Source organism: Drechmeria coniospora, chromosome 01 (genome assembly GCF_001625195.1).
Source record: "Drechmeria coniospora strain ARSEF 6962 chromosome 01, whole genome shotgun sequence".
In the NCBI taxonomy this organism is placed as follows: Eukaryota; Fungi; Ascomycota; class Sordariomycetes; order Hypocreales; family Ophiocordycipitaceae; genus Drechmeria; species Drechmeria coniospora.
In genome coordinates this window covers 11,768,407-11,788,381 of record NC_054389.1, presented here as the reverse complement: position 1 = coordinate 11,788,381, position 19,975 = coordinate 11,768,407, and the positions used below count along the sequence as shown (strand labels likewise).

The 19,975-nt window shown below is 57.0% G+C and overlaps 6 protein-coding genes across 6 annotated transcripts; 3 read left to right on the top strand and 3 right to left on the bottom strand.

Annotated features, from left to right (window-relative positions):
• Window positions 1–56: 56 nt before the first annotated feature.
• Window positions 57–1,864, top strand: DCS_03135 (DNA polymerase subunit Cdc27; the record flags this gene model as incomplete). Its single annotated transcript, XM_040800459.1, has 5 exons — window positions 57–74; window positions 374–429; window positions 482–690; window positions 764–1,627; window positions 1,695–1,864. 5 exons carry the CDS (start codon window positions 57–59, stop codon window positions 1,862–1,864), a joined length of 1,317 nt encoding a protein of 438 aa, XP_040661342.1.
• A 968-nt stretch (window positions 1,865–2,832) lies between these two features.
• On the bottom strand, window positions 2,833–4,630 carry DCS_03134 (DUF1237 domain protein; the record flags this gene model as incomplete). Its single annotated transcript, XM_040800458.1, has 3 exons — window positions 2,833–3,110; window positions 3,188–4,398; window positions 4,479–4,630. The coding sequence occupies 3 exons, from the start codon at window positions 4,628–4,630 to the stop codon at window positions 2,833–2,835; spliced, it is 1,641 nt and encodes a 546-aa protein (XP_040661341.1).
• Window positions 4,631–6,241: 1,611 nt separating this feature from the next.
• Window positions 6,242–7,225, bottom strand: DCS_03133 (RNA exonuclease 4; the record flags this gene model as incomplete). The annotated part of the gene is made up of 1 exon (XM_040800457.1): window positions 6,242–7,225. The coding sequence occupies one exon, from the start codon at window positions 7,223–7,225 to the stop codon at window positions 6,242–6,244; it is 984 nt and encodes a 327-aa protein (XP_040661340.1).
• Window positions 7,226–7,906: 681 nt separating this feature from the next.
• DCS_03132 (histone acetyltransferase ESA1) lies at window positions 7,907–9,479 on the top strand (the record flags this gene model as incomplete). The annotated part of the gene is made up of 2 exons (XM_040800456.1): window positions 7,907–8,324; window positions 8,380–9,479. 2 exons carry the CDS (start codon window positions 7,907–7,909, stop codon window positions 9,477–9,479), a joined length of 1,518 nt encoding a protein of 505 aa, XP_040661339.1.
• Window positions 9,480–10,174: 695 nt separating this feature from the next.
• DCS_03131 (DNA replication licensing factor mcm6) lies at window positions 10,175–14,699 on the top strand (the record flags this gene model as incomplete). Its single annotated transcript, XM_040800455.1, has 7 exons — window positions 10,175–10,316; window positions 10,391–10,680; window positions 10,736–10,779; window positions 10,823–10,934; window positions 11,637–12,007; window positions 12,069–14,520; window positions 14,586–14,699. The coding sequence occupies 7 exons, from the start codon at window positions 10,175–10,177 to the stop codon at window positions 14,697–14,699; spliced, it is 3,525 nt and encodes a 1,174-aa protein (XP_040661338.1).
• Window positions 14,700–15,636: 937 nt separating this feature from the next.
• On the bottom strand, window positions 15,637–19,539 carry DCS_03130 (uncharacterized protein; the record flags this gene model as incomplete). Its single annotated transcript, XM_040800454.1, has 3 exons — window positions 15,637–15,954; window positions 16,001–18,867; window positions 18,942–19,539. The coding sequence occupies 3 exons, from the start codon at window positions 19,537–19,539 to the stop codon at window positions 15,637–15,639; spliced, it is 3,783 nt and encodes a 1,260-aa protein (XP_040661337.1).
• Between the last annotated feature and the right edge of the window lie 436 nt (window positions 19,540–19,975).

Below are 19,975 nucleotides of genomic sequence, written 5' to 3'. Positions count from 1 at the left end.
AGTACTCTGTGCAGTTAATGCTTGCCTGTTCTCCGTTATAGTTGTACTATAAGTACATGTACTCCGTAGGTACAGTAAGTATTCTCCATACTTGCACAGTACTCCGTCCTTTACGTAAGTGCAGCTGGGACAGACAGTCTGCGCACGTGATATCGCGCCAGCTCAACGCGTGCGGATCCAACCCAACCGCGATCATCCAGCACTAGGTTGGCCCAGCAAACCTGATCGACTTCACCCACGGATGGTGATGCAAGTGAGCACAGAATGGCCGAATGCAAGACCTTGCTCGACGACTGCCTACTCAGCGACAAGCGGCCGGCAAGCGGCCCAATCATCCACCTCTCGGTTGATTCGCGGCTGACCTTTTGCACAGATCACCTATCGCCTTTTGAGCCGAGCGCTGAACACTCATGTCAACACGGCGAAACGGTGCGTCTTGGTCGTTGTCTCGCCCTGCATCTTGTGCTGACTCGGTGCATAGTATGCTCCATGAATACCACAAGAGCCAGAATGCCCTCCATCCCGGCTCGGTCCACGCGACGTACCTTGTGTACGGACGCAAGCAGAGCAGGCCTCGGCAGCACGATGGTGACGACGTGGAAATGACCAGCTCGATGCCGGAAGCGGAGCTGCTCACAGACGTTCTGCCACCTGAGGTTCTTACCCTCGGAGAAGAGGAGAATCTGGAGGGTTCGTTTGCAACCATGCAGCTTTTGTCGGCCGATTGTCCTCGTTCACAACCCGCTGACCATGTTGGCCGTAGCTATCTTGGCAGAGTATCAAACCGTCACCTCGCTTCACATATACAGTCTTTCCCCCTATTCGCGGGTCAACCGGGCTATTCTCACGGACGTGTCAAAGCCAACGTCCGAATGCTTCAACAAGCAGCACCCAACACCGGTCTTGAATTCCCATGGGAGCATTCAAAACCCACATGTTCGCCGTCGAGATCGCAAGGGGAGCTCCAGGGTCCTACCCAAACCATCACCAACAGCCACCAAACAGGAAGCCACGCCGGTGGATGACAACAAGGGGAAGCAGAAAACGATGCATTCGTCCTCCGAAAGCAAACCGGTGTCGCTTGTGCCGCCAAAAAATGCCACGAGTACACCGAATGCTGCAAGCACACCGAAGCAAGCTCCACCTAGGGGAATCATGCAGTCATTTGGCAAGGCCGTCTCGAGGAAACCTCCTCAGGCCAAGCCCATGGTCCAAAAAGAGGAGGATGCGATGGCACTGTCCGATGATGGCGAGGCCGATGCCTCGGACATGCCGTCTGCCAAAAAGCCGTCGGCAGCGGCAGAGGCCGCAAGGAAATCCAAGAAGGAACGGGAAGCAGAGCTGAGACGGATGATGGACGAGGACGAGGACGAGGTGGAGGGCGAGGGCGAGGGCGAGGGCGAGGGCGAGGACGAGGACGCCGAAGATGAGGAGATGGACGAAGCCTCGGAACCGGAGCCGGAGCCGGAGCCGGAGAGCAAACCGGAAAGCGAACCCGATTCTCAACCGAAATCGAACGAGGCCAAGGAACCCGCGGAGATAATTTCCAGCACGGGGGATGGCCGTCGCAGGGGGAGGCGTCGCGTCATGAAGAAGAAGCGCATCCTGGACGACCAGGGTTACATGGGTGGGTACTATCCTTGCTCTCCCGAGGCCGGTCCCGGGAGGAGACTCGAGCTGACGTACGAGCACAGTGACTATACAGGAATCCGGTTGGGAATCCTTCTCCGAAGAGGAAACATCCGAACCACCACCCAAGAAGGCAACACCAAGCTTGACCCCATCGTCGTCAGGTGTCAAGGCGAAGAAGCCCGTCGCCAAAGCCAGCCAGGGCAGCATCATGTCGTTCTTTTCCAAGAAGTAGGCTAATGTACCGAAGCTCGCTCGGTCAACTTGGGGCCTTTTCCATAGCAGCATCACAATCAAGGACTCGACAAGCCAACATATGCATGCGTATTCGAGATAATGACCACGTACAACACCGCCTCTCCGCACCATGCAAAGTCATATCTGCATACGTCGCATGCGTTCCATACGTCTCTGTACGAGTGTTTGACATTTCAGCACCGTCAACAACACTCTCCTCCACACCCCCACAAAGCTCCATCGAATTTCCGCGTCACATCTTGCACCAGCCTCGTGCTCGCGGGCCATGAACCTGTTTGCACAATCAAGAACAAGGCTCCCTCCTTTCGTCGATGCAGCTTGCGCGACTAAAATGCGGAATCAATAAACGGCCATACATCTGGGCGCCGGGACGATGTACTACCGAGGAGGTTTCGACGGGACAACAATTCCAGGTGCCACTAGCCTTGAGTGACACTCGAGGTTCCCCGATCGTGAGCCCTCCTCGGCGTTGGCTGGGCTGTCGCATAACAACAGCGGGCACTACCATCACCATGTTTGCCACAAGATCACACTACGACCGTTGACCGCGGTGGCCATGCACCTTGTACGATGCGTCAGAGTCGCATTGCAGTTGCCAACGGCTGCTGGTGGCCACTACGTCCTGGCCCGCTAGGTTGAGCATGATGATGGGCATGGTGAGGAGCTTGTGCATCTACGGGATCGGCCGGCAAAGGCCCCTCCCTCCCGAGCCTTCGACTCCCCTAGATGGTGATTTTCCCCCTTTCAGACGAGCCTATCCATTAGTCATGATTCATCTCATTGCAATGCGTAAACAATCGGCGGCCTGGAGGTACGCCAGCCGGGTCGTTCAGTAGGCAAGTGACCGCCATACCCTTTGTCGGTGATTGCCTCATCGTTTGCATTCCCAGCAGCCAAGTCGACCAAACATAGGGGGAGATGGGTGAGCCTCCCATGAACAGCTCATCAAACTTGATACGGCGCCGCTCCCTCCCCAAAAATCAGGTGTGGCTTCCTCTTGGCCAAGTCAAGTATCGTAAAGGCAAAGACACCGTTGGCCCATGCAAACCAGCTGCGCGTGTACTGCCTTGGGTAGTTTATGTCAACGCTCTCGTGTATCAGCCCCAGCCTGGACGAGTTGAGGACAAATTCGAGGCATTCCTTGATCTCATTGTCGTCATCGGACGTCTGCGCCTGAATCAACAAGCTCATCGGCCATGCATTTCGTAGGCCGATGTGGGGTCCTGCGTTGGGGAGAATGAACCTGTCAGTCAAGGCCGACGGACCTCTCCAGTTCTCGGGCGGCTGGTTCGAAACGTACCGCCAATTCCTCTGAATTCCTGTCCTTGGAGGTAGTACGGATTGCCCGTCCTGTCGAGTATCATTCTTCTCGTGTTCTGGTAGATGGCGTCCGTGACGTCGCAGAAGCCCATTACCGGAAGAGCCAAGAGCGAGGGGTAGTTGGCGTCATCCATCAAGATGGACGAGCCATATCCATCCACCTCGTAGGCAAAAACGTCGCCGTATTTTTTGTGCTTGACCACACCATGCTCCATGATGCCTGCTCGGAGCTTCTCGCTCCATTTTTGAAGTGCTTCGGAAGACGACTCCTTGCCCACGGCCTTGAGCAGCTTCGACGTCCGGTGAAGCTCCACCGACATCATCGCGTTCGCCGGGATGAAGAAGCCGAGGATGGTGGCGTCGTCGCTCGGGCGGAACGCGGACCGCACCAAGCCTGTGCCGCCGTTGAGCGGATTGCCGATGCCTTGGAGGTTTAGGGTCTCGGTGCCGGTGTTTGTCCACCGTTGGAAGGTGTAGTGGTTTCGGCTTTGCCGTCCGGATTCCGGATCAAACGTGGGCCGAGATTGCTGTTCGAGCACCTCGACGAGGCCTGCTAGGGCGAGAAACCATCGATCGTTGAGGAAGGTCGTCGACCCCGTGTGTTCGTAAAAGTCGTTGGCGAGAGCGAGAAAATGAGCGAGGGAATCGAGCTCGTACTTGCACTCGAAGACGGAACTCGGCTCGTACATGGGGTGAACAACGTCATCCTGCCCGTTGGACGTGCCCGACAGGTTGCTGATCGGAGGAGGCTGGAAGGCGTTGCAATAAGGAGACTCGATGACGTACTCGGACTGGGTGTTGATGGCCCCCAGGAGCAGGTCGAAGATGGCCGGGTCTTTCTTGGCCAGTGCCTGGTACGGACGTAGCTGGTTCGTCGAGTCACGCAGCCACTCGGCAACAATGTCGCCGGTAATGATGAACGATTGGGGCCCTTGCCAGGCTCCTTCGTCCCAAAGGAAACGAGAGCTCGTGGCGGGGACGGTGCCCGTGTCGTGGCCCTTTGTGTGAAACTTGACCGTCGTATCCGTCGTCGACGGGAAGGTGTTTTCGAAGAGTCTCGCGAGGTCGGGGTTCTTCATCCTCGACGTCATCTCCTTGATGACACGCTCGATCTCGTCCGACTTGAAGGTTCGGCATCGCGGATCGGGTCGTTGAAAGGGGAGGGCGAGCGGTCCTGTGCTCAGAGGTTGGCTGGTGGAGCATGTCTGGTCAGAGAAAGGCCGGCCAGCGCAGGGCTGATGAAGAGGAGAGGAGAGGGAGGTTCAACTGACTGGCTGTACGCTGCGTAGGAAGCGTAGTCAGGGCAGGCGTCGGAATGTCTGCCCAGCGGCGCTTGAGAATCATCGTTGCTGCTCCGTGCCGAAGGGACGGTGAAGGCGAGGCCCAGGACGCAAGACGCGAGCAGTCGGCGCGACGGCGACATGATATTCGAGCGGGATATCCCGCTAGGTTCTCATGCGAAGAAGCTGCCTCCTGGAATTGTGTTGATGCCGCAACGTTGGCCCCATCTGGTTCTAGATGTTGTCGGATGCTGTTGAGACATGGGCAAGGCGGTCGTTTCTCTGCAGATCAGGAGGAAGCTCGTACCAGCTGTGCTGCAAGTAAGTACTTGCTGCGAATAAGGACTAAGTACAGTACAGTACTGTTGCGCAAAAGGTACTTGTGCGGAGTACGGAGTACAAGTACTTGTCCGCCGTACCTGAATTATCACAAGTACGGAGTACTTAAGTAAGTAATATTAATACCTACGGAGTACAGGCTACAAGGACGGAGTACGGAGTACATAATACTTGTAGGTGTTCTCTGTACTGTATCCATACTTGTAAGTACTCTGTAATTACGGAGTACTGCAGTTGTACAGTACAATACAGTACAGAGTACGGAGTACAATTGCGGTAATATCCAGATCTGGAAGTGGCCCACAAAAAGATAGGGACTTTGACAAGGCAGTGCTGTACGGAGTACGAAGTACTCTGTAAGTATTACTAGGTAATTAATCATTAATTACTATTAACTTGTTCCGTACAGGTTCAAGTACATGTACATATAAGTACTGTAAGTACTAGTAGGTGTACAGTAAGTGCAGTACGGTCCGGCGGGCTGGCGAACCAGGGTATCGAATGCTTCGTAATAATTAACAACACTCTGAACACTCTGGTGATACTTAGCACCCGTTCGTAGAACCAAGTATGATACAATTACAAGTACGGAGTATCCGTAAGTAAGTACTCCGAAATTGCGAGCGCTTTAATTAATACTCCGTACTTGAAGTTGGTACTTACAGTACTTACGTATCTACTGTAGAGTACTTCAAGTACAAACAATACCTGTATCATGGTATATTTAAGTACTTACTGAAAGTATTACTTACTTAAGTAAGTATATGCTCAAGCACAGGTTTTGGCAGCTGAGTCAGCTTGTTCTTTCAGTCTCCATTTGCCCTTGGGCAGAACAGAAACCACGACACATATTGCTGTTGACACGCTGTTGGTCCCAACCCGTTGCTGCAGCCATTGTTCCTTCAATTAAGCCGTCACTGCTCTGCCACTATATGTTAGTAACATTCATAGGATTGAGCGGGATTGTATTGCTACGAATAGGGTCGTGAGGTGCCAAAGGATACGCTTCTAATACAGGCTGGCTGCCGCCATCATCGCGGCCAACGTCCACCACATCCATAACGGGTGGCGGATGCGCGACACCCCGGCTTTCCCAGCATCAATCTCACGCAGAGCACGTTGCGCATCGGACCCCTTGAAGTGACACTAGGCAAAGGCGGGCACCGAGTCGTTCCAGAGCAGTTTTGCAACACATGCGGCGGGCGGCCCCAAGGCACTTTTACTCTGCTTTGCCTCTGCGTGCAAGACCCCGGGTCGTCGTGTTGAATAACCAGGACAAATAGGGAAAAGCAACACGGAACGGAATCCGGTTAGAGCGCCCTCGAGCGATGATGCAAAAGACTTTGATGCGTCATATCGCCGTGTTCTCTACCAGGCGCGAGGGACAATGGCATCGAGCCCGCGCCGCGCAGCTACTACCGAGTCTTGGTGTCTTTTGACCTTCTAACGTGCTTGCTATTATTCGTCGCAGGCTTCGGCGCGTATCGATTGGCGTGGTCCACGTCAAAGCCGGGCTTGTATCTGCGAAACAGCAGCATGGTGACCCGGGCGTCTTCTATGCTCGAGTGAGAGCCGTCCTGGATGTCGACGCCGAGAAGCTCCCTCGCAAGCGTCTTCAACGCCGGCTTCCTGCCATTTCCGACCTTCCTGAAAGTCGCGTGTTTGACGGTGTCGCGGATGTCTCTCAGAGGATGGCTGAGCTGCAAGGCATCCAGGTCGTGCTTGATGTCGTGGCCTACCACGATGCGGTCCTTCAAGACGTTGAAAACATCCTGTTGCACGTCGTCAAAGTCTCGGGCGAATCTCATTTCCTTCTGCGACACTCCGCTCACCGCCGTCCTCCAGTCCGTCACCTTCTCCCTCGGCTTCACAAACGAATCATAGACTTGCCTGCCGTGAAAATCCACCATGCTGACTCTCGCCAATACGGATTCGTGGCCTCCAGGGCCGACGCCAACCATTTCGCAGTCTATCGCGACATACTTCCCAATCGAGCTCAGGCTACCGCCCAAGCCTTGGTTGACTCTGTCCTGCTGGGAAGCGAGAAGCATGGAATTGTCTTTGATCCCCAGGCCGTACGCATCAGCCAAGGCCTCGGTGGAAATCTCCTTGTCCGAGGTCCATAGTGCGATGGATGGTGAAGGGCCATCCTTGGGCCCTGATTCCACGCTCGAGCTCTGGACGCCACCCATTCTCGGCCGACTGGTACGTCTATTTTTGCAGATTTTGTGAGGTCGAGCCGAAGCTGGTCGAACGGCTGCCTTGGCTGTGGTTGCCCTCGATGTCTTGCCTGAACGCGACGCCGGGTTGCCGGGTCGTTGCTCCTCCGGACGCTTGGAGGCTCCTTCGGCCTTGATGGCAGATTGAAGCCTTTTCCAATTGGAAGAAAGCTCGACCATTTCCGCGGTCCGAAGGCGTGTGTACTATCGCCGTCGCGCAAGGAGGGAGATTACAGCATGTGAGTTTGGCACTCGTGAACTGATTATCACGCCAAAGGAGGTCATAAAATATGGAGTTGAGGACTATGAAATTTTAGCAATGCATGCGCTCCAACTGCTTGTGCAAATATGTAGGTGTAAGTAATTGCTTGTACGGAGACCTGAGCGAGTCCATGCACTGTACGGAGTATTGCCTGTATTAATAATTGCAAGTACTAGGTACTCAATACAGTATTGTACAGTACGGAGTACGAAAAATACAGGAGGTACTCCGTACTGTACTGTACTTACGGATACATGTACGTACTTTACATGTGCATACTTATCCCCTGTAATACGTGCTTGGCTTGTACAAGTAATAGTTGTACTTGTACTCCGTACTTACTGTACTGTACTCGCGCCGCACCGCTGGACGAGCTGTTTGAGTCATCGGGGCGGATAATTAATGTTCCTGTATTTGTTCACAGCAAAATATGTACATGTGCACCGATAAGGCTCAGGCTATTCCTCCCCGAGTGGCGATAACGCCTCGTCACGCAACATCTGCCAGGCTCCTCGGTTGCGTCACGACATTTTTGCAAACTACGCTCAACGCCTCCTGCCTTGCGGTGACCCTACGGGGTGGTGCGCATTTCGCACATCATGACGGCCAACACGCCGAGCGGCGAGCCTACCGTCGGCTCCGACGCGCCACGTTTAAAGGGCCCGGCCACCCCCGACACGTTGACGACCGGCAGCATCGCATGGGTTGAGAAAGACGGTCAACCCCGGCGAGCGGAGATTCTCAGCATCAAAGAAACGAAAAGCGGCAAACAATTTTACTGCAACTTTGACAACTTCAACAAGCGACTCGATGAATGGGTCCCTGTTGCGCGGATCGACTTCAGTCAGGACGTGGAATGGCCGAATCCGGACAAGGACAAGGCAAAAGACAGCAAGGCAAATAAAAGGCTTCAGTCACAATCCAGGAAATCGCAAGTCTCCAAAAAGACGCAAAGGCGCCCGGGGAAACGTGAGCAGTCGGTCCAGTCGGAGACGACGACTCCTCATCCGTGGTCAGGTACGCCGCCCGCCCCAACCCCCCCGTCCTCATGGCAAGCGTGACTCACGACCAGGACGATTAGAATTTGTCGAATCGCAGTCCCAGCAGAAATCCTCTTCCGCCGGACCGGACAGTGAGCTTCAAGGCCGCACGAGCGTCGAGGCGAGCGCGACACCGGCCGGACCCGACGAGGGGGATGCCGACGAGGAGGACGGAGAAGGCCGGAAGGGCCAGGCGGCATTCAGTCGCGAGGACGAGATCGAGAAGCTTCGAACGTCGGGCTCCATGACGCAGAACCCCGCCGAAATATCGCGAATCCGAAACATATCCAAAGTCCAGTTCGGAAAGCATGACCTGTTCCCTTGGTACTTCTCGCCGTACCCAGAGGTGTTTAGCCAGGAGGATGTCATTTTCATCTGCGAGTTCTGCTTGAGCTACTACGGCGACGATATATCCTTCTCGCGTCATCGAAAGAAGTGCTCTCTGCAACATCCGCCCGGCAACGAGATCTACAGGGACGATTACGTGTCCTTTTTCGAGATTGACGGTCGTCGACAACGGACGTGGTGCAGGAATCTTTGCCTCCTGTCCAAGATGTTTCTCGACCACAAGACGCTCTACTACGACGTCGATCCGTTTCTGTTTTACGTCATGACGACAAGGAGCGACAAGGGTTGCCATGTCGTCGGCTACTTTTCCAAGGAAAAGGAGAGCGCAGACTCGTACAACGTGGCGTGCATCCTCACCCTGCCGCAGTACCAGCGTAAGGGGTACGGCCGACTGCTGATTCAGTTCTCGTACGAGCTGTCCAAGATCGAGGGCAGGCTTGGGTCGCCGGAAAAGCCGCTGTCGGATCTTGGCCTGCTCAGCTACCGGCAGTACTGGTCCGAAAACATACTCGACTTTTTGCTGGGATACAACGAGCGAGACGACAAGGTGACGATTGAGGCTATTTCGACGGCATTGGCCATGACGACACAAGACGTCGAGCATACGCTTCAGGCGATGCGGATGCAAGTCTATCACAAGAGCGACCACAAAATTGTCATTCCGAACAAGCTGATTGAGCAAAGGGAGAAGCAGAAGCTGAAGCAGAAGCGAGTTCTGGACCCCATGAGGATACAATGGAAGCCTCCCGTCTTTACCGCCTCGAGCCGGACTTGGGGATGGTGAAGCTTGGCTGCCAGTGGGCCTGTCATGACGCCGTTGAGCCCACGGCGTCATGTCTCTTGCGGCTCCTGTTTTGGGCATTCGTTTTCTACCCGACGAATGGGAGGCGTTATTGTGAGTCTAGGAGCGATGGCAACTCTCGTTTTCTCCAGGGTATGCGTGTAGAATACGAACTGCTGCGGCGTGGCATGTCTGCCGTGGAGCGCATCGGTCTCTGCACCAACCATGAAGGGTCGGTCCCCATTGACTGCACGTTGCGGATACTAGCCTGCTGCTCAGTAATTTCGGCATCTCGCACCTACTGATTAGCCGATGTGATCTGACCATCTGCAAATAACCATGGTCGCACATGTGGCCTTTAGGGAATGAGAATGAATTCATGTTTTGTACTCCATCGACCGATGGCGTGCTCGTGATCGAGGCCATCACCAAGTACGGGGTACGCCTGGCACTCCTTGTACAGGGGGGGGGAGGGGGGGACTGTGTGATTTGCACTCCGTACTGTACTTACATGTACTTACTTGCAGTAATACAGTACAGTACTAGTCCGTACTCCGTACAGTGCACCAACTCTCGAAAGAATCCCAGTCAGAGGTACATCGACTCCCCTGCTAAGTACGCCGTACTTCAAAGGCTGTGCTACACTTTATTCACATACCATTTCTTGTCCTCTGTACGCGTCAGAACACGCTGGAATCATGTCGTCCCCAATGCTCGCCATCAAGCATAACCGCACTGCCGAGAAATCTGAGGCAGTACCAAATTTGCTCCCATGCCGTGTCCATCACACAGGGTCCGTCGACCCTGTCGCGTCATTTTGGAATCCAAACGAAACAGAAGGTGACTTCCGGCTCGCCATCCCTCGTCCAGTACCAGCAGACGATTTGTTGCATCAGACTGCTGACCATTCCTAGGTGCAAATAAAACTGCGTATTTTCGTGGAAGAAAACTTCAAAGCAAGACGGTGCTTCTTCCCGAGCGATATCGAGGCGCCATTGTTGAACGCGAGGCTGCCAGTAAGGGCGAGAGACAACCAGTCTACAATGGACACGAGGACGAACAGGCCGAGTCTCCGGCAACGGAAAACATGGTCCTCACTGCCCATTTCGACAAGATGGAGGTTTGGTCCCACGACGCCGTTTCCGACTCGGCATCCGACCCGTACCAGAGGGCCATCGAGGAGTGGCTGGGAGTAGCCGAGCAGGTATTGAGACCTCGCGAATGGTCAAACTCTTTGCGATTGCTGACAATACTGGTAGATTCATTCATATCCCAACCAAGTCGACACGAACAGTTCGGAAAAGTAACGGGATACTCGGGATGTCAAGCCTCACATGAGACGATAGGCGACGAAGCGATCAGCACGGCAAGAATGCGGGCCAAATATGGCTTTGCGTGGCCTCCGAAAGCGCCATGAGCGGAACACGAGGCATTCACAATGAGCATGCCACGCCAACTGTACGTCGATGCTACCTGTGTCGGCACTCCCACACAAATGCCCCTGCATGGTCAGTTTGCTTTCCTAGTAGGCAGCTATGGTCATGCAGAAAACAAAAACGCAAGCTGGCAAGACTCTCGGAGCAGCGGCCTGCAGGGTTCTTTACATCACTTCACACGAGCGTGGAACGGTCCAGTTGCGTCCAAGGTCCTGCCAACTACTTGACTAGCGAGGATGCCTGGGAAGCAAACGACGGTACATCAGAGGCTACGGCTATGCAACGAATTATGAAAGATGGATGCATTTTACAAGACGAATCTTTGCCGATATCTTTGGTAGATGTTGGAGTGTGATGGATGGATGGGCAGATCATCAGTTGGGAGCTAATCGTTGCCAGTCCATCCGCTGTACTTACAGCACTCACAGCACTCGGTACAGTAGGCCTGGCCTGTAATCGCATGACACTTGCCCCACTGGCGGGTGCCGAATCAATTAAAGAATTTCGTGGCATGAACGCGCCGAGACGCGACAGAGACGCGTGCCCAGAATCTGTCCACTAGGAGGAACTAGTGCCTGCTTGCTAGTGAACCCCTCAATGAACAATATTTCGTCATCATCATCGCCCTCACCGTCCTTTTCGCCCTCGCCGTTCTTTTCGCCCTCGCTCGCGCACGAAGCAGTGTCGATCCTCTCACGCCTCCTTGACCGTTTCGATCCGCCAGCGCTCACTTCGCCGAGAAACAAACGGCCTTGGAAGTCAGCTGCTCAAAGCCGTCTCCCTTCCGTTGCGTCGTCAGGAGGATACGACTCTTGCCATGGCTGCCTCGAGCGAAGCCGGCTACATGATGTCGGACGCGCCGTCGATGCTTCCGGCAGCACAGAAACGTCCTCTCGAATTCCCATCTTCCTCTTCAGCCCGGCCCCGCGGCCCGCCGTCGGAGAACCCTGGAGCGCCCAGCGAGGATGGAGGGGATGGCTTCGCCGATGACCAAGTCCCCAGGAGCTCACGCATACCCGACGCTGCCAATATTCCCCGCGTCGAGGACAGGATCGGATCGCTCGTCCAGGAGCACTTTGAGGCATTTATCGAGAGGTGAGCCTAGATCGCATGCCTCGCACTTGTGGGCCTGTGGCATTCTAATTCGGGTCAACAGCTTCATCGAGGATCCTCTCTCCTCGGGCGCACCGACGTCGAGTGCCGCCACGACGGACAAGTACTACGTTGCCCAGATCAAAGGAATGCGTAGCCTGCAGCTCTCCACCTTTTACATCGACTACAAGCATCTTGCGTCGTGGGAGAACGGCAGTCTGGCCGATGGCGTCATGCGCCAATATTACCGATTCCAGCCCTTCCTCACCGCGGCCCTCCATAACATGATCGCCAAGTACGAGCCCCAGTACTTTCGCGAGCATCGTCAGCCCACAGCCTCGAGCAACTGGACTTCCTCGGGCGCCAGCCAAGTCGGCTCCACGAGCCGTGGCGATTCTTCCCATCGAAGGAACGGCCATCAGCAGACCGACAAGCTCTTCTCCATCGCGTTTTACAACCTCCCTCTCGTCTCCCGCGTCCGCAGCCTGCGCGCGGCCAATATTGGACAGCTCCTCTCCATCTCCGGCACCGTGACGAGAACGTCGGAAGTGCGACCCGAGCTGTCCATCGCCACCTTTGTCTGCGAGTCGTGCCGAGCCGTCGTCCCCAACGTCGAGCAGACGTTCCGATACACGGAGCCTACGCAATGCCCCAACCGGACGTGCTCGAACCGGGTGGCCTGGCAGTTGGACATTCGTCACAGCACTTTTGTCGATTGGCAAAAGGTTCGCATCCAGGAAAACAGCTCCGAGATCCCGACGGGGAGCATGCCGCGAACGCTAGATGTCATCTTGCGAGGCGAGATCGTTGACCGCGCAAAGGCGGGCGAAAAGTGCATCTTCACCGGCGCCTTGATCGTCGTCCCCGACGTCAGTCAGCTCGGCCTGCCGGGCCTGCGGCCGTCTGCCGTCCGGGACGATCGCGCCGCTCCCCGAGGCGGCGACGCCGGCGGCAGTGCCGTCACTGGCCTCAAAGCCCTCGGCGTTCGGGACTTGACGTATCGACTGGCATTCCTGGCCTGCATGGTCGTCACGGACACGACGACGAACGGTCAATCGACCGCCAGTGGTGTGGCCGACGTCGTGAACGCCATGACGCAGAGCAACGCCAACGACGGTGACGAGTCCGTCGAGGAGGCCCAAGCCGCCATTCTCGCTTCCCTGAACCCTTCCGAGATTGAAGATCTGAGAGCCATGGTGCACGGTCACCACATATACTCGCGAATGGTGCAGTCCATCGCCCCCATGGTCTACGGTCACGAGGTCGTCAAGAAGGGAATCCTTCTCCAGCTCATGTCTGGCGTCCACAAGAAGACGGCCGAGGGTATGCAGCTGCGAGGCGATATCAACATCTGCATCGTCGGCGACCCATCGACCTCCAAGTCGCAGTTCCTCAAGTACGTCTGCTCGTTTGCGCCGCGAGCCGTCTACACGAGCGGCAAGGCGTCCTCTGCCGCCGGTCTCACCGCCGCCGTCGTGAAGGACGAGGAGACGGGCGAGTTCACGATAGAGGCCGGAGCTTTGATGTTGGCCGACAACGGTATATGCGCCATCGATGAGTTCGACAAGATGGACATTGGCGATCAGGTGGCCATTCACGAAGCCATGGAACAGCAAACAATCTCCATCGCCAAGGCAGGCATACAGGCCACGCTCAACGCGCGGACGAGCATCCTTGCCGCCGCCAACCCCGTCGGCGGCCGCTACAATCGCAAGACGACGCTGCGGAGCAACATCAACATGTCGGCACCCATCATGTCCCGGTTTGATCTCTTCTTCGTCATTCTGGACGAGTGCAACGAGCAGATAGATCGACATCTTGCCGAGCACATTGTCGGCATTCATCAACTGCGCGATGAGGCAGTCACCCCCGAGTTCAGCACGGAGCAGCTTCAGCGGTATATTCGCTTCGCCCGCACATTTCGACCCGAGTTCACCAAGGAAGCAAAGGAGGTGCTCGTGGAGAAGTACAAGGAGCTGAGAGCAGACGATGCTCAAGGAGGCGTCGGCAAGAATTCGTACCGCATCACCGTCCGCCAACTTGAAAGCATGATTCGCCTGAGCGAGGCCATCGCCAAGGTCAACTGCGTTGATGACATTGCCCCCGAAATGGTAATCGAGGCATACGACCTTCTCCGGCAAAGCATCATATCCGTCGAGCATGATGACGTTGAAGTCATTGACGAGGAGGAGGAGCCGCAAGATGGCGACTCATTGCGTCGAGCCGCCGACGCCGCTTCTCGGGGACCCGACAACGAAGTCGCTGCCAGCGAGGAAGGACTACAGCCCGCTGGCGAAACCAGGGGGAAGCACACCATCTCATACGACAAATACGTCAAAATGGTCAACATGTTTGTTCAGCACATCAACGACGGCGAGAGTGGAAGCGGCGATGGGGTGAAAGGTGATGAGCTCTTGAGCTGGTATCTGGAGCAACAAGAGAATGAGCTGGAGGATGAAGACGGTTACCATGCCGAGAAAGCTCTCGCCAGCATGGTCCTCAAGAAGATGGTCAAGGTTCGTCTCTCGTCGTATCTCCCCCCCTTGTCCCGGTAGGATGAATACTGACATGAGAGTCACAGGACAACATTCTCATGGCCCTCAGAGGAGAGGGTCTTGACGCTGAAACTGCATCGTCCCTTCCGACAAATGTTATCTACGTCCTGCATCCCAACTGCGCAGTCGAAGAGTTTTGAGGTAGACACGGTCATCGTATTGATGGCATTTTGTAGCCTGGAAAGAATCACGAACAAAAAACACATGAATGAAGGACAGTTTAGCGACCGGACTAGGTACCTCATCGAAGAGTCTTGCTGGTTTGGATGATTCCATCTCTGGCGTTTGGGTGCGGCAACTTTCGAATGGATGCCTTGGAGATGGAACATGCGCCTGCGGAGCATACGCATTTGCGGCAATCATGTCGCCTTCGACTGGTGGGCGCAATCTTTGATAGCAAACCACGGTTTTGTAGAATATTAGTATCAGCCAAAATCCAATCCCAATTGGCCTCACACAATGCTCCCTGGGGCATTTTCTCGCCCCAGGACTACCCAGCACAACATGGTACCGAGTGAGGTGGGTTGGTTTGACTGGTCGATTCTGCACGGGGGTGGCGAGATATATTGAGTTTTGCCCCTGATGATACTTTCCGAACAACAAAGTAAACACGTCTCAGACAATGCTCCCGCAGAAATACGTCAAGTCTCCCAACGTCTACGGGCCCCATAAGCCAAAGGAGATGATTTGGAGATATGGTCAAGGTGCTCAACGTCTGCAAAGAAAAACACCACGAGTTCATTGTCGATATCTGCCTGCCTAAAGCTACTCGCACACGGCCTTGTGCGAACCCACAAACAGAGGCCAGCGATACGCTCGCCTTCTTCAAGGCACACGCACGGCTGACAATGGCCGACAATGGGGTCTGCCTGACAGTGCCGAATACCGCCCTGCAAAACATGTACCCGCACGCCCAAACTAAAGTCGTACACGCCGTCTCAGGCCTCTGAACGAGGCCAGGAGGGCTAACACCCATGCATCCAACATGCAGCGGGCTTCGTAAAGTTCTATCGACCCGAGTCCCGGCCACAGGGGAAGCATATTATCGTACCGTAGAAAGCTGTCTTGTGGTTTCGGTCAGGAGCAGCTGTAGATTCGAACGGGGGGCACCAATGTCCGAACGGCATCGGATCGTGTGAGGCATGCGAATCTATAGTGACAGCGAAGGAAGCGCATTTGGCGGAGCATGCGCCGTTCGGTTCCAGCCATCCGAGCCTCTGGGCCGGTAGGAACCTTGACCACCACGGCTTGCACTGCTGCCTGAGCCGGCTTCGCCGCCGTTGTAGTGAGAAGTCGACTCCCGCTTCGGTCCTCGTGATCCTTGGCCGGAAGGTCGATGTCGCGGCGAGGGTCTGCCGTGTCCCCCTCGGTTTCCTCGAGCCGTGGAGTGGGGGGCTGTCACGATTCTGGCGTCAGCCATGCCGGGAAACAGGATTCTCACGGCATTGCCACCGCCAACTTCCGATCCAATGTAAAAAGGTTCCATGATGGACGCCTGGACATGAAATCGCTTCGGAAGGGACTTCGCTTGGGCGACAGCAGGCTGCCACGCGGCCTCCGGCGCTCTGTGCGGAAGTCGAATCTGGGGCAGCGACCCCATCTCCTGCTCCTCGAAGCATTCCTCTGCCATTGGCTTCGAGACGGAGTGCTGATGATTGGCGGCGGCGCGTGTGCCCGGGATCGCATTAGGCAACGACACGGTGGCAAGGTCATCGTGCGTGACATGGTCCAGCATGCTCCTGCTTGCGGCATCGACGCCTATCTGTTTCGACATGCCAGCCTTTCCCACCCTGTTGAGAAGATTGTCGAACCTGTCTTGCCACGACCCTCGGGGGGTGTCACCCTCTGGATAAGGAGCCTGTCCGTGGACGGGGGGGACCCGAGCAGAGTCCTTTCCGGCATAGCGAGGCGACCATCCCACGGGAGCGGCATGCTGCGGTGGTGCTTGGGATCCCCTTGCCGCAGGGGGGAGCTTCACCACCGGCTGCGGCTTCGGGAAGGAAACATGAGGGTTCGCCACGTTGCCTTCGTAGGCCGGGTGCCCTTCCATGGTAGGCGGGGGGGGCGATGGCGAGGCCGGACGCGTGGGTTCCGCAGCGGCGCCCGTCTCCTGTCGGCCGTCCTTGCTGGGGAAGAATCTCGAGGGTCGGGATTGAGAGGGCGCCCCCGAGCCGGCCTGGGGAAGCATCAGGCTCTTGCCGGAGCCAATGACGCCGGAGTTTGCGGACGGAGGGGCTTCCTCAACCGGCGCTCTGCCGCTGGCGAACTTCTCCTCCGGTGCTTTCCAGGAGCGAGGTTGGTGCGAGTGAACCTCGACAGCGGCCGCAGTTCGCCTCGTGCCATCCCCTGGGAGATGAACGGGCCGCCAAGTATCCTTGATCGAGGGTTGGACATCCTCCAGGGGCATGCCTTGCTCGGCCAGCTGACGATCCCGGCCCGCCCTCTCGGCCAACCGCGCGGCAGCCATCTTCTTATCGTTGTCGACAACGGCGGCGACCCATTTGCTCGCCAGCTCCGAGCCCGTGGCAGCATAGCGTGAACCGTGAGGACCGATTGGCGCCTGCGTCTGCGCCTGCATCTGCATCTGCGCCGGTCCATTCGAGGGCGCCCGTCTATTGTTCGGCGGAGCGATGGGTGCAGGGCCCTTGTGGCCGGGTGCCGACGTCACGGTGGCCCCAGGAACCAAGCCGAGGTCGGAATCGAAAGTGCCATTCCCGAGGCCACGGTCGTTATCAGGAGAACCCCAAACATTCCGCAGCGGCGGCGAGGCTCCCGCAGCCCAGGAGGTGAATCTTTCTGGGCGCGGTCCCTGGCCGGCCGCCCATGGGTCGGCACGCTTCACTTCCTGCCCACGAGGACGGCCGGGGTCCGGGCCGGCGGGTGTTCCGGTTTCAACCTTGGGCGATTTCGAGATGGCATCGGTGGCCGCCGGTGCATCCTGTCCCGTGGACTTTTTCGTATTCGAATCCACGCCAGGTTTGCTTCGTTCTTCGCCAGACAGCTGGCTCGGTGGTCGCGCGACGGTGGGCTGCTGCCGCTGCTGGATCTGTGTCGGCCTCGGGTCATCGTCCTTCGAGAGCAACCTTTTGTCGCTCTTCTTGTCCGGCGGGGGGCCCAGAGCATCCAGCTTCTTCTGGATACGCTCCCTCTTCGCTGCCTCCTCACGCACCTCCTCTTCTTGGCGTCGTTTTCTGGCGAGCTCCACGCGTTCGCGCATGAGCTTTTTCTGGTATTCGACCTCGTCAACCATCGCCGGCTGCACGGGTGCTGTCGATTCCGTATTTCCATCCAAGGATGTCGACTCGTTCTGCGGTACCGCAGCGCCGGCGCCCGTGGGAGACATTGGCGCCCACCCTTGGTTCGTAGGCTGCGACTGGGAGGTGGCGGGAGGATGTCCCGGAGCGACGGAGCTCCCGGTTGAACCCGTGAGAGATGCCCTTCGGGTGTTGAGCGAGTCGAAGGGCGATTGCATGGAACCGTCGCTGCCCTTGCCCATGCGCTGGGCGTATGATCCGCTGCCGCCGCTCACGTTGGATGAGCCGCGACGGCGCGCAAAAGGTACGTCATGCGACGTTCGGGATGTTTGGAACGCGCTGGACGGTTCGGCCGGGCGATCTGCGGGCACCGTATGCGTGCGCTGCAGCAGCGCCGGCTGCTTGGCGTATGGATCGATTCGTACGGAGGCGCGCCGGTCAGAAACAGGCTCATAGCGTCCGGAGTGTGAGTTATACAGCTCTCTGGCACCGTGGCTTTGGCCATCTCTCCAAGATGACCGGTTGAAATCGTCGGCGGCAATCTCCTTGAGCTGCGTGGTCGCGCCTTTGACGGGTCCACGAGCAAGGTTTGCCGCGTCTGCCGAGGCGGGCGATGCCCTGTCGACGGGAGGCAGTACGGCCCAAGGAGACTTCGCGGCCGCCGGTGGCGGAGCCGGCTTGGCCACGAGAGCTGGCTTCTCCTGCGAAGCAGGCTTCAGTATGAGCCCCTTGCCCGAGGTGAAGCTGCTGCTTGGCTTCGGCAGGGGAGAAGCAGCCGACGCAGGAGGAGCTGGAGACTTGGGCTTCTCCACCGATTGGGGTTTGGGTGCGACGGGAGCGGTGTCGGGAATCGGCGTCAACTGCTCATCGAGGTGTGGAAGCGTCGTTTTGGTGCCATCACCCCAGGTGATGGCATCCGGTGCCCAGTCGTCGTCGTCGTCGTCGATATCGGCCCATTTGTTCTGTCCCTGCGCATCTTCTTCATTGAGGCGACTAGCCATATGAATTCCATACTTCTTAAGCTCTTCATCTGTAAATTTCTTTGGTTCGGGCGCTAAGCAAGCCAGTGTTAGTCGTCATTCACATGACGGTCGACGGGCACGACCCAGGGCACATGGTGAAACATACGCCGGTTCTTGTTCCAAACAACGCTGGGGTCCGGGGCGGATGCCGGCTTCCCACCGTTGACCACGGAGGAGAAACGGGGGGCGGAATCTCGGCCAGCGTTTCCGGCTTTTACGACGAGCCGGGGGCGTGAAGCCGACAGGGTCGACGATCCGGGTGGCGGAGTGCTCGAGCCTGCGGCGGGCCTGTCGGTCGACTTGGGGGCATTGCTGCTCGGGCTCGACTTGGAGGCGAGAAACGTCTTGTTCACCGAGACGGCCTTGAACGTGGCAGGCTTCTTGGCAACGCCGCCGGTCCGGCCGTGGCCTTTGTCGTCGTCCTTTAGCCTTGCCCAGTCGGTGCGCGAGGCGTCCGTATCCGAACCGCCGCTCAGGCTGGCATCGGCAGATTTTTCTTGCTCCTCGACACTCGTGATGCGCTTGTTTTCAATGTCGTCGACAGCAGCCGCCGGGTTGCCATTTACATTCGGCTCTTGAAGAGCGGCATGCTGAGCTGCGTCGGACTGTGCAAGGAAAGGGCAAGCTGCGTCAGCATCCTTTCTCGAAGGCACCCGATGCAGGCGACGGAGAGCGCGCCGCGGAGAGTGGGGGGGGGTATGCATGCTTGGAGACTGGGAGGAGGACTCACGAGCCGGGAATCAGGTGCGGCAGAAACATCAGCAAGCTCGTCGGCTGAGGCACCTGTTGCCATCATCCGGTTGTCGTGCCAGGCGGATGCCGCTTGTCGTGCGATGATGATGGGATGGCCAGCAGCGTGAGAACCCCCAATGATGCACCGCTTCGTCGTCGTTACACAGGCTTCGGGGGGGGGTTCGCGACGGTCCGAGATGGAGATCGTCTTCGCTTCGTGGCAACAGAGGGAAGAATCGTCGCCGCGTCGATCTTTGGGCAGCGGTGGGAGACTTGGCTTCGGGACTCGTGGTCGCCGTGACAGTGATCGCGACGGCTAGAGACCGCTGGAGGACGGCGATGGACACCGTGACTCGATCGCTGTCGGCCGGAATATCGTGCGCTCTCCAGGCACGCAGCCTCAAGGTG